Source organism: Oncorhynchus nerka, linkage group LG13 (assembly GCF_034236695.1).
Source record: "Oncorhynchus nerka isolate Pitt River linkage group LG13, Oner_Uvic_2.0, whole genome shotgun sequence".
Taxonomy (NCBI): Eukaryota; Metazoa; Chordata; class Actinopteri; order Salmoniformes; family Salmonidae; genus Oncorhynchus; species Oncorhynchus nerka.
Window position 1 is genome coordinate 4,097,455 of NC_088408.1, and position 12,214 is coordinate 4,109,668.

Genomic DNA, 12,214 nt, shown 5'->3' on the forward strand with positions numbered 1-12,214 from the left:
ACAGTCCAGAACCTCATTACATTTACATTTAAGTCATTTAGCAGACGCTCTTATCCAGAGCGACTTACAAATTGGTGCATTCACCTTATGACATCCAGTGGAACAGTAGTGCATCTAAATCTTTTAAGGGGGGTGAGAGGGATTACTTTATCCTATCCTAGGTATTCCTTAAAGAGGTGGGGTTTCAGGTGTCTCCGGAAGGTGGTGATTGGCTCCGCTGTCCTGGCGTCGTGAGGGAGTTTGTTCCACCATTGGGGGGCCAGAGCAGCGAACAGTTTTGACTGGGCTGAGCGGGAACTGTACTTCCTCAGTGGTAGGGAGGCGAGCAGGCCAGAGGTGGATGAACGCAGTGCCCTTGTTTGGGTGTAGGGCCTGATCAGAGCCTGGAGGTACTGAGGTGCCGTTCCCCTCACAGCTCCGTAGGCAAGCACCATGGTCTTGTAGCGGATGCGAGCTTCAACTGGAAGCCAGTGGAGAGAGCGGAGGAGCGGGGTGACGTGAGAGAACTTGGGAAGGTTGAACACCAGACGGGCTGCGGCGTTCTGGATGAGTTGTAGGGGTTTAATGGCACAGGCAGGGAGCCCAGCCAACAGCGAGTTGCAGTAATCCAGACGGGAGATGACAAGTGCCTGGATTAGGACCTGCGCCGCTTCCTGTGTGAGGCAGGGTCGTACTCTGCGGATGTTGTAGAGCATGAACCTACAGGAACGGGCCACCGCCTTGATGTTAGTTGAGAACGACAGGGTGTTGTCCAGGATCACGCCAAGGTTCTTAGCGCTCTGGGAGGAGGACACAATGGAGTTGTCAACCGTGATGGCGAGATCATGGAACAGGCAGTCCTTCTCCGGGAGGAAGAGCAGCTCCGTCTTGCCGAGGTTCAGCTTGAGGTGGTGATCCGTCATCCACACTGATATGTCTGCCAGACATGCAGAGATGCGATTCGCCACCTGGTCATCAGAAGGGGGAAAGGAGAAGATTAATTGTGTGTCGTCTGCATAGCAATGATAGGAGAGACCATGTGAGGTTATGACAGAGCCAAGTGACTTGGTGTATAGCGAGAATAGGAGAGGGCCTAGAACAGAGCCCTGGGGGACACCAGTGGTGAGAGCACGTGGTGTGGAGACGGATTCTCGCCACGCCACCTGGTAGGAGCGACCTGTCAGGTAGGACGCAATCCAAGCGTGGGCCGCGCCGGAGATGCCCAACTCGGAGAGGGTGGAGAGGAGGATCTGATGGTTCACAGTATCGAAGGCAGCCGGTCTAGAAGGATGAGAGCAGAGGAGAGAGAGTTAGCTTTAGCAGTGCGGAGCGCCTCTGTGATACAGAGAAGAGCAGTCTCAGTTGAATGACTAGTCTTGAAACCTGACTGATTTGGATCAAGAAGGTCATTCTGAGAGAGATAGCGGGAGAGCTGGCCAAGGACGGCACGTTCAAGAGTTTTGGAGAGAAAAGAAAGAAGGGATACTGGTCTGTAGTTGTTGACATCGGAGGGATCGAGTGTAGGTTTTTTCAGAAGGGGTGCAACTCTCGCTCTCTTGAAGACGGAAGGGACGTAGCCAGCGGTCAGGGATGAGTTGATGAGCGAGGTGAGGTAAGGGAGAAGGTCTCCGGAAATGGTCTGGAGAAGAGAGGAGGGGATAGGGTCAAGCGGGCAGGTTGTTGGGCGGCCGGCCGTCACAAGACGCGAGATATCATCTGGAGAGAGAGGGGAGAAAGAGGTCAGAGCACAGGGTAGGGCAGTGTGAGCAGAACCAGCGGTGTCGTTTGACTTAGCAAACGAGGATCGGATGTCGTCGACCTTCTTTTCAAAATGGTTGACGAAGTCATCTGCAGAGAGGGAGGAGGGGGGGGAGGGGGAGGAGGATTCAGGAGGGAGGAGAAGGTTGCAAAGAGCTTCCTAGGGTTAGAGGCAGATGCTTGGAATTTAGAGTGGTAGAAAGTGGCTTTAGCAGCAGAGAGAGAAGAGGAAAATGTAGAGAGGAGGGAGTGAAAGGATGTCAGGTCCGCAGGGAGGCGAGTTTTCCTCCATTTCCGCTCGGCTGCCCGGAGCCCTGTTCTCCAGAGACGGTCCACGGTCCGGAACCTCCAGAGACGGTCCACATTCCAGAACCTCCAGAGACGGTCCACGATCCAGAACCTCCTGAGACGGTCCACGGTCCAGAACCTCCTGAGACGGTCCACATTCCAGAACCTCCTGAGACGGTCCACATTCCAGAACCTCCTGAGACGGTCCACGGTCCGGAACCTCCTGAGACGGTCCACATTCCAGAACCTCCTGAGATGGTCCACGGTCCAGAACCTCCAGAGACGGTCCAGAACCTCCAGAGACGGTCCACGTTCCAGAACCTCCTGAGACGGTCCACGTTCCAGAACCTCCTGAGACGGTCCACGGTTAGCGCCAGTTTGCGCTGTTCTGTGAAGGGAGTAGCGTACACAGACTGACGAGTTTCGGAATCAAGGTATTTGTTTCTGGCCATGTTGAGCCTGTAATCGAACCCACAAATGCTGATGCTCCAGATACTCAACTAGTCTAAAGAAGGGCAGTTTTAATTGCTTCTTTAATCAGGACAACAGTTTTCAGCTGTGCTAATGTAGCAGTGTGATGTTGTTCCCCTGGATTATGCACCAAGTTGCACACAAGGACCAATTCAAATAGACCAGGTCAAGAGGGGATGTTAATCATTTGATAATGATAATAATAATTCAGTGTGTTTTTTAAATATTTAATAACAGCTACATAGCTAATGTTTTTCTTTGGTGTATAAACACTTTTCATATCAATATTGTACAAACATGTGATTGTAAAAGTTTTGTTTATTTTGGTTTGGTCCATGGCGTGTTTTCTGTATTTCTGTATCTCCATACCTTGACCTGACCTTCGGGCTTGCAAGGTGCCTGAGAGCTTGTGAAGCATTTATTTGGGCTGCCTTGATGACAGCTTCGCACACTCTTGGCATTCTCTCAACCAGCTTCACCTGGAATGCTTTTCCAACAGTCTTGAAGGAATTCCCATATATTCTGCGCCAAGGGTTAACGTAATGTGTGTTGTCTCTTCCTGTGCAGGGAAAATAAAGAAAATTCAACTAGCAGACCTCCAGTTGTGGCAGCGTCCTAATTAAAAGTTCACAACGCAGAATGAACCACGCTACACAAGCATAGCAGCAAAAGGGGTTTTCTAATGATCAATTAGCCTTTTAAAATGATAAACTTGGATTAGCTAACACAACGTGCCATTGGAACACAAGAGTGATGGTTGCTGATAATGTGCCTCTGTTCGCCTATGTAGATATTCCATTAAAAATCTGCCCGTTTCCAGCTACAATAGTCATTTACAACATTAACAATGTCTACACTGTATTTCTGATCAATTTGTGATACTATTTTAATGGACAAAAACTGTGCTTTTCTTTTAAAAATAAGGACATGTCTAAGTGACCCCAAACTTTTGAACGGTAGTGTACATGTAGGTAGAGTTAAAGTGAGATAATAAACAGAGAGTAGCAGTAGGGGGGGGCATGTCTGGGTAGCCAATTCATTAGCTGTTCAGGAGTCTTATAGTTTGAGGGTGGAAGCTGTTAAGAAGCGTTTTGGACCTAGACTTGGAGCTCTGGTAGCAGAGAGGACAGTCTATGACTAGGGTGGCTGGAGTCTTTGACACATTTTAGGGCCCCTATGAGAGAAATGAATGGTGGAAAAATGATTGGAACCATTTCCCTATTTCACTGCTAGGTTTTATGGGTATTATGACACCTCCACTGTGGGGCTGTATTGTAGGGGATCTAGAAAAGTGAATCTAGTTTATTTTATGTATGCTATGTAAATGATTGAAAATCGTATATTATCAACGTCCCGCCTCCACTCCACAACGATTGGTGCCTTGTCCCGTCAATAACAATTTTAGAAGTTTCTATTGGTCCATGACAATAACTACAATACCTTTGGACCATATGACCCGAATGACAACACTGACAACTATGCTTCCTAAAGACCTCCCCTTTTTCCCTTTATAGTTCCCTATTTTGGGCCAGAGCCCTATGAGTTCTGTTCTAAAGTAGTGCATCAAGTAGGGAATAGTCTGTCTTTTGGGACGTTGACCCCGACACTGGTTGTAAAGTGGGAGGGACTCCAGGGACCCGTTACTTCACGCGTTTTAATTGAACCGTGAGAAGTGAGAACATCTGTACCTGCGAGCCGAGTATCTCCACAGGTGGTTTGTATTTTCTCATCCTGGTCTCCACCTCAACTCGCCATTATTTTAACAGTATAGTCTTCATAATAACACTATTTGCCAGCCGAGCCATGTCGAAGACCGCTGACCACCGAACACACCTCGTTCTTGAGAACTACATCGGAGGAAAGTTCGTCCCGTGCTCCCGACACATCGACTCCTACGACCCTTCCACCGGGGAGGTCTACTGCAAAGTGCCCGACAGCGGAACGGATGAGGTGGGGTTAGGAGCGACGCGTGATCCTATGGTCGTCCTCAGATGAATCTGTCTGTCGTTTTGCATTTTGTTGCTGCAGACATTAAATGTTCATTTATCCCTTAGCTGCGCATTGGGCGCGTAGTTAACCCCGATAGCCTACGTGTTCAAGTGTCGCTACAATGTAGTGTAGTAGTAATGATATTACGATACAATGTATCTATCATGTACTTACACTAAGTGGGCCAATCTACCACGTTGTGTGATTTGACACACTAAATACTGAAGGCCTATAGGCAACCCCATACATACTGGAGAAAGTAGAAGACAGCATGGTATGAGCTGACGTAATGCATGATATGAGCTGACGTAATGCATGGTATGAGCTGACGTAATGCATGATATGAGCTGACGTAATGCATGATATGAGCTGACGTAATGCATGGTATGAGCTGACGTAATGCATGGTATGAGCTGACGTAATGCATGATATGAGCTGACGTAATGCATGGTATGAGCTGACGTAATGCATGGTATGAGCTGTCGTAATGCATGGTATGAGCTGACGTAATGCATGATATGAGCTGATATAATGCATGGTATGAGATGATATAATGCATGGTATGAGCTGACATAATGCATGGTATGAGCTGATATAATGCATGGTATGAGCTGACATAATGCATGGTATGAGCTGACATAATGCATGGTATGAGCTGACGTAATGCATGATATGAGCTGACATAATGCTTCATATGAGCTGACGTAATGCATGGTATGAGCTGACATAATGCTTCATATGAGCTGACATAATGCATGGTATGAGCTGATATAATGCATGGTATGAGCTGACGTAATGCTTCATATGAGCTGACGTAATGCATGATATGAGCTGACGTAATGCTTCATATGAGCTGACGTAATGCATGGTATGAGCTGACGTAATGCATGGTATGAGGTGACGTAATGCATGGTATGAGCTGATATAATGCATGGTATGAGGTGATATAATGCATGGTATGAGCTGTCGTAATGCATGGTATGAGCTGACGTAATGCTTCATATGAGCTGACGTAATGCATGGTATGAGCTGACGTAATGCATGGTATGAGGTGACGTAATGCATGGTATGAGCTGATATAATGCATGGTATGAGGTGATATAATGCATGGTATGAGCTGTCGTAATGCATGGTATGAGCTGTCGTAATGCATGATATGAGCTGACATAATGCATGGTATGAGGTGATATAATGCATGGTATGAGCTGTCGTAATGCATGGTATGAGCTGTCGTAATGCATGATATGAGCTGACATAATGCATGGTATGAGCTGACATAATGAATGATATGAGCTGTCGTAATGCATGGTATGAGCTGACGTAATGCATGGTATGAGCTGACGTAATGCATGGTATGAGCTGACATAATGCTTCATATGAGCTGACATAATGCATGGTATGAGCTGACATAATGCATGGTATGAGCTGACGTAATGCATGGTATGCGCTGACATAATGCATGGTATGAGCTGACATAATGCTTCATATGAGCTGACATAATGCATGGTATGAGCTGACGTAATGCATGATATGAGCTGACGTAATGCATGGTATGAGCTGACATAATGCTTCATATGAGCTGACATAATGCATGGTATGAGCTGACATAATGCATGGTATGAGCTGACATAATGCTTCATATGAGCTGACATAATGCATGGTATGAGCTGACGTAATGCATGGTATGAGCTGACGTAATAAATGGTATGAGCTGGCGTAATGCATGGTATGAGCTGGCGTAATGCATGGTATGAGCTGACATAATGCATGGTATGAGCTGGCGTAATGCATGGTATGAGCTGACATAATGCATGGTATGAGCTGGCGTAATGCATGGTATGAGCTGACATAATGCATGGTATGAGCTGGCGTAATGCATGGTATGAGCTGACATAATGCATGGTATGAGCTGGCGTAATGCATGGTATTCTGATATTCTGACAAGTGTAGCCTATACCTTAAATGATTCTGCCTATGTCCTCCTGCTGAGTCACAGAGATGTACCTTTGCTCTGTGCAATTTCAACAGACGGACAGCTAATGATTAACCAACTGCTAGATCAATGGACCCGGGTCTAGTCGTTCTATTAAACTCACACAACATGTTCAAGTAAGAAGTTAGGTTGCTTAATTAAAAGCTGGAAAGCCAAGACGTTCTGGCAACTAGAATACCTTTGTTGTTTTTCACTGTCTAGTTTGGTTTGGAGTGTCTGGTGTTTCTCAACATAGTAGTTTGGGTTGGAGTGTCTGGTGTTTCTCACTGTCTAGTTTGGGTTGGAGTGTCTGGTGTTTCTCACTGTCTAGTTTGGGTTGGAGTGTCTGGTGTTCCCCACTGTCTAGTTTGGGTTGGAGTGTCTGGTGTTTCTCACTGTCTAGTTTGAGTTGGAGTGTCTGGTGTTTCTCACTGTCTAGTTTGGGTTGGAGTGTCTGGTGTTTTTCACTGTCTAGTTTGGGTTGGAGTGTCTGGTGTTTCTCACTGTCTAGTTTGGGTTGGAGTGTCTGGTGTTTTTCACTGTCTAGTTTGGGTTGGAGTGTCTGGTGTTTTTCACTGTCTAGTTGGGGTTGGAGTGTCTGGTGTTTTTCACTGTCTAGTTTGGGTTGGAGTGTCTGGTGTTTTTCACTGTCTAGTTTGGTTTGGAGTGTCTGGTGTTTCTCACTACCTAGTTGGGGTTGGAGTGTCTGGTGTTTTTCACTGTCTAGTTTGGGTTGGAGTGTCTGGTGTTTCTCAACATAGTCGTTTGGGTTGGAGTGTCTGGTGTTTCTCAACATAGTAGTTTGGGTTGGAGTGTCTGGTGTTTTTCACTGTCTAGTTTGGGTTGGAGTGTCTGGTGTTTCTCACTGTCTAGTTTGGGTTGGAGTGTCTGGTGTTTTTCACTGTCTAGTTTGGGTTGGAGTGTCTGGTGTTTCTCACGGTCTAGTTTGGGTTGGAGTGTCTGGTGTTTTTCACTGTCTAGTTTGGGTTGGAGTATCTGGTGTTTCTCACGGTCTAGTTTGGGTTGGAGTCTGATGTTTTTCACTGTCTAGTTTGGGTTGGAGTGTCTGGTGTTTCTCACTGTCTAGTTTGGGTTGGAGTGTCTGGTGTTTTTCACTGTCTAGTTTGGGTTGGAGTGTCTGGTGTTTTTCACTGTCTAGTTGGGGTTGGAGTGTCTGGTGTTTCTCAACATAGTAGTTTGGGTTGGAGTGTCTGGTGTTTCTCAACATAGTAGTTTGGGTTGGAGTGTCTGGTGTTTCTCAACATAGTAGTTTGGGTTGGAGTGTCTGGTGTTCCTGTCTAGTTTGAGTTGGAGTGTCTGGTGTTTCTCACTGTCTAGTTTGGGTTGGAGTGTCTGGTGTTTCTCACTGTCTAGTTTGGGTTGGAGTGTTCTGGTGTTTCTCAACATAGTCGTTTGGGTTGGAGTGTCTGGTGTTTCTCAACATAGTCGTTTGGGTTGGAGTGTCTGGTGTTTCTCACTGTCTAGTTTGGTTTGGAGTGTCTGGTGTTTCTCACTACCTAGTTGGGGTTGGAGTGTCTGGTGTTTTTCACTGTCTAGTTTGGGTTGGAGTGTCTGGTGTCTCTCACTGTCTAGTTTGGGTTGGAGTGTCTGGTGTTTTTCACTGTCTAGTTTGGGTTGGAGTGTCTGGTGTTTCTCACTGTCTAGTTTGGGTTGGAGTGTCTGGTGTTTCTCACTGTCTAGTTTGGGTTGGAGTGTCTGGTGTTTCTCACGGTCTAGTTTGGGTTGGAGTGTCTGGTGTTTTTCACTGTCTAGTTTGGGTTGGAGTGTCTGGTGTTTCTCACGGTCTAGTTTGGGTTGGAGTCTGGTGTTTTTCACTGTCTAGTTTGGGTTGGAGTGTCTGGTGTTTCTCACTGTCTAGTTTGAGTTGGAGTGTCTGGTGTTTCTCACTGTCTAGTTTGGGTTGGAGTGTCTGGTGTTTCTCAACATAGTCGTTTGGGTTGGAGTGTCTGGTGTTTCTCAACATAGTAGTTTGGGTTGGAGTGTCTGGTGTTTTTCACTGTCTAGTTTGGGTTGGAGTGTCTGGTGTTTTTCACTGTCTAGTTTGGGTTGGAGTGTCTGGTGTTTTTCACTGTCTAGTTGGGGTTGGAGTGTCTGGTGTTTCTCAACATAGTAGTTTGGGTTGGAGTGTCTGGTGTTTCTCAACATAGTAGTTTGGGTTGGAGTGTCTGGTGTTCCTGTCTAGTTTGGGTTGGAGTGTCTGGTGTTTCTCACTGTCTAGTTTGGGTTGGAGTGTTCTGGTGTTTCTCAACATAGTCGTTTGGGTTGGAGTGTCTGGTGTTTCTCAACATAGTCGTTTGGGTTGGAGTGTCTGGTGTTCCTCACTGTCTAGTTTGGGTTGGAGTGTCTGGTGTTTCTCAACATAGTAGTTTGGGTTGGAGTGTCTGGTGTTCCTGTCTAGTTTGGGTTGGAGTGTCTGGTGTTTCTCACTGTCTAGTTTGGGTTGGAGTGTTCTGGTGTTTCTCAACATAGTCGTTTGGGTTGGAGTGTCTGGTGTTTCTCAACATAGTCGTTTGGGTTGGAGTGTCTGGTGTTCCTCACTGTCTAGTTTGGGTTGGAGTGTCTGGTGTTCCTCACTGTCTAGTTTGAGTTGGAGTGTGGTGTTTTTCACTGTCTAGTTTGGGTTGGAGTGTCTGGTGTTTCTCAACATAGTCGTTTGGGTTGGAGTGTCTGGTGTTTCTCAACATAGGCGTTTGGGTTGGAGTGTCTGGTGTTTCTCAACATAGTAGTTTGGGTTGGAGTGTCTGGTGTTTCTCACTGTCTAGTTTGGGTTGGAGTGTCTGGTGTTTCTCACTGTCTAGTTTGGGTTGGAGTGTCTGGTGTTTCTCACTGTCTAGTTTGGGTTGGAGTGTCTGGTGTTTCTCACTGTCTAGTTTGGGTTGGAGTGTCTGGTGTTTTTCACTGTCTAGTTTGGTTTGGAGTGTCTGGTGTTTCTCACTACCTAGTTGGGGTTGGAGTGTCTGGTGTTTTTCACTGTCTAGTTTGGGTTGGAGTGTCTGGTGTTTCTCACTGTCTAGTTTGGGTTGGAGTGTCTGGTGTTTTTCACTGTCTAGTTTGGGTTGGAGTGTCTGGTGTTTCTCACTGTCTAGTTTGGGTTGGAGTCTGGTGTTTTTCACTGTCTAGTTTGGGTTGGAGTGTCTGGTGTTTCTCACTGTCTAGTTTGGGTTGGAGTGTCTGGTGTTTTTCACTGTCTAGTTTGGGTTGGAGTGTCTGGTGTTTCTCAACATAGTAGTTTGGGTTGTAGTGTCTGGTGTTCCTCACTGTCTAGTTTGGGTTGGAGTGTCTGGTGTTCCTCACTGTCTAGTTTGAGTTGGAGTGTGGTGTTTTTCACTGTCTAGTTTGGGTTGGAGTGTCTGGTGTTTCTCACTGTCTAGTTTGGGTTGGAGTGTCTGGTGTTTTTCACTGTCTAGTTTGGGTTGGAGTGTCTGGTGTTTCTCACTACCTAGTTGGGGTTTGAGTGTCTGGTGTTTCTCACTGTCTAGTTTGGGTTGGAGTGTCTGGTGTTTTTCACTGTCTAGTTTGGGTTGGAGTGTCTGGTGTCTCACACTGTCTAGTTTGGGTTGGAGTGTCTGGTGTTTTTCACTGTCTAGTTTGGGTTGGGGTGTCTGGTGTTTTTCACTGTCTAGTTTGGGTTGGAGTGTCTGGTGTTTCTCACTGTCTAGTTTGGGTTGGAGTGTCTGGTGTTTTTCACTGTCTAGTTTGGGTTGGAGTGTCTGGTGTTTCTCACTGTCTAGTTTGGGTTGGAGTGTCTGGTGTTTCTCACGGTCTAGTTTGGGTTGGAGTGTCTGGTGTTTTTCACTGTCTAGTTTGGGTTGGAGTGTCTGGTGTTTCTCACGGTCTAGTTTGGGTTGGAGTGTCTGGTGTTTTTCACTGTCTAGTTTGGGTTGGAGTGTCTGGTGTTTCTCACGGTCTAGTTTGGGTTGGAGTCTGGTGTTTTTCACTGTCTAGTTTGGGTTGGAGTGTCTGGTGTTTCTCACTGTCTAGTTTGAGTTGGAGTGTCTGGTGTTTCTCACTGTCTAGTTTGGGTTGGAGTGTCTGGTGTTTTTCACTGTCTAGTTTGGGTTGGAGTGTCTGGTGTTTCTCAACATAGTCGTTTGGGTTGGAGTGTCTGGTGTTTCTCAACATAGTAGTTTGGGTTGGAGTGTCTGGTGTTTTTCACTGTCTAGTTTGGGTTGGAGTGTCTGGTGTTTTTCACTGTCTAGTTTGGGTTGGAGTGTCTGGTGTTTTTCACTGTCTAGTTGGGGTTGGAGTGTCTGGTGTTTCTCAACATAGTAGTTTGGGTTGGAGTGTCTGGTGTTTCTCAACATAGTAGTTTGGGTTGGAGTGTCTGGTGTTCCTGTCTAGTTTGAGTTGGAGTGTCTGGTGTTTCTCACTGTCTAGTTTGGGTTGGAGTGTCTGGTGTTTCTCACTGTCTAGTTTGGGTTGGAGTGTTCTGGTGTTTCTCAACATAGTCGTTTGGGTTGGAGTGTCTGGTGTTTCTCAACATAGTCGTTTGGGTTGGAGTGTCTGGTGTTCCTCACTGTCTAGTTTGGGTTGGAGTGTCTGGTGTTCCTCACTGTCTAGTTTGAGTTGGAGTGTGGTGTTTTTCACTGTCTAGTTTGGGTTGGAGTGTCTGGTGTTTCTCAACATAGTCGTTTGGGTTGGAGTGTCTGGTGTTTCTCAACATAGGCGTTTGGGTTGGAGTGTCTGGTGTTTCTCAACATAGTAGTTTGGGTTGGAGTGTCTGGTGTTTTTCCCTGTCTAGTTTGGGTTGGAGTGTCTGGTGTTTCTCACTGTCTAGTTTGGGTTGGAGTGTCTGGTGTTTCTCACTGTCTAGTTTGGGTTGGAGTGTCTGGTGTTTCTCACTGTCTAGTTTGGGTTGGAGTGTCTGGTGTTTTTCACTGTCTAGTTTGGTTTGGAGTGTCTGGTGTTTCTCACTACCTAGTTGGGGTTGGAGTGTCTGGTGTTTTTCACTGTCTAGTTTGGGTTGGAGTGTCTGGTGTTTCTCACTGTCTAGTTTGGGTTGGAGTGTCTGGTGTTTTTCACTGTCTAGTTTGGGTTGGAGTGTCTGGTGTTTCTCACTGTCTAGTTTGGGTTGGAGTCTGGTGTTTTTCACTGTCTAGTTTGGGTTGGAGTGTCTGGTGTTTCTCACTGTCTAGTTTGGGTTGGAGTGTCTGGTGTTTTTCACTGTCTAGTTTGGGTTGGAGTGTCTGGTGTTTCTCAACATAGTAGTTTGGGTTGGAGTGTCTGGTGTTCCTCACTGTCTAGTTTGGGTTGGAGTGTCTGGTGTTTCTCACTGTCTAGTTTGAGTTGGAGTGTCTGGTGTTTCTCACTGTCTAGTTTGGGTTGGAGTGTCTGGTGTTTTTCACTGTCTAGTTTGGGTTGGAGTGTCTGGTGTTTCTCACTACCTAGTTGGGGTTTGAGTGTCTGGTGTTTCTCACTGTCTAGTTTGGGTTGGAGTGTCTGGTGTTTTTCACTGTCTAGTTTGGGTTGGGGTGTCTGGTGTTTTTCACTGTCTAGTTTGGGTTGGAGTGTCTGGTGTTTCTCACTGTCTAGTTTGGGTTGGAGTGTCTGGTGTTTTTCACTGTCTAGTTTGGGTTGGAGTGTCTGGTGTTTCTCACTGTCTAGTTTGGGTTGGAGTGTCTGGTGTTTCTCACGGTCTAGTTTGGGTTGGAGTGTCTGGTGTTTTTCACTGTCTAGTTTGGGTTGGAGTGTCTGGTGTTTCTCACGGTCTAGTTTGGGTTGGAGTCTGGTGTTTTT

At 46.4% G+C, this 12,214-nt stretch overlaps 1 protein-coding gene across 4 annotated transcripts in view; it reads left to right on the forward strand.

The window, feature by feature from the left end:
- The first annotated feature begins 4,058 nt into the window (after positions 1-4,058).
- aldh8a1 (aldehyde dehydrogenase 8 family, member A1) overlaps positions 4,059-12,214 on the forward strand; it is a 29,558-nt gene continuing 21,402 nt past the window's right edge. For all 4 annotated transcript variants that reach the window (XR_010465510.1, XR_010465511.1, XR_010465512.1 and 1 more), the window contains exon 1: positions 4,059-4,446. Coding sequence is in view for 1 of the 4 variants with exons in the window: in XM_065026129.1 (XP_064882201.1) it covers positions 4,300-4,446 (147 nt within the window). In the remaining 3 variants the exon portion in view is untranslated. The remainder of the gene's footprint in view (positions 4,447-12,214) is intronic.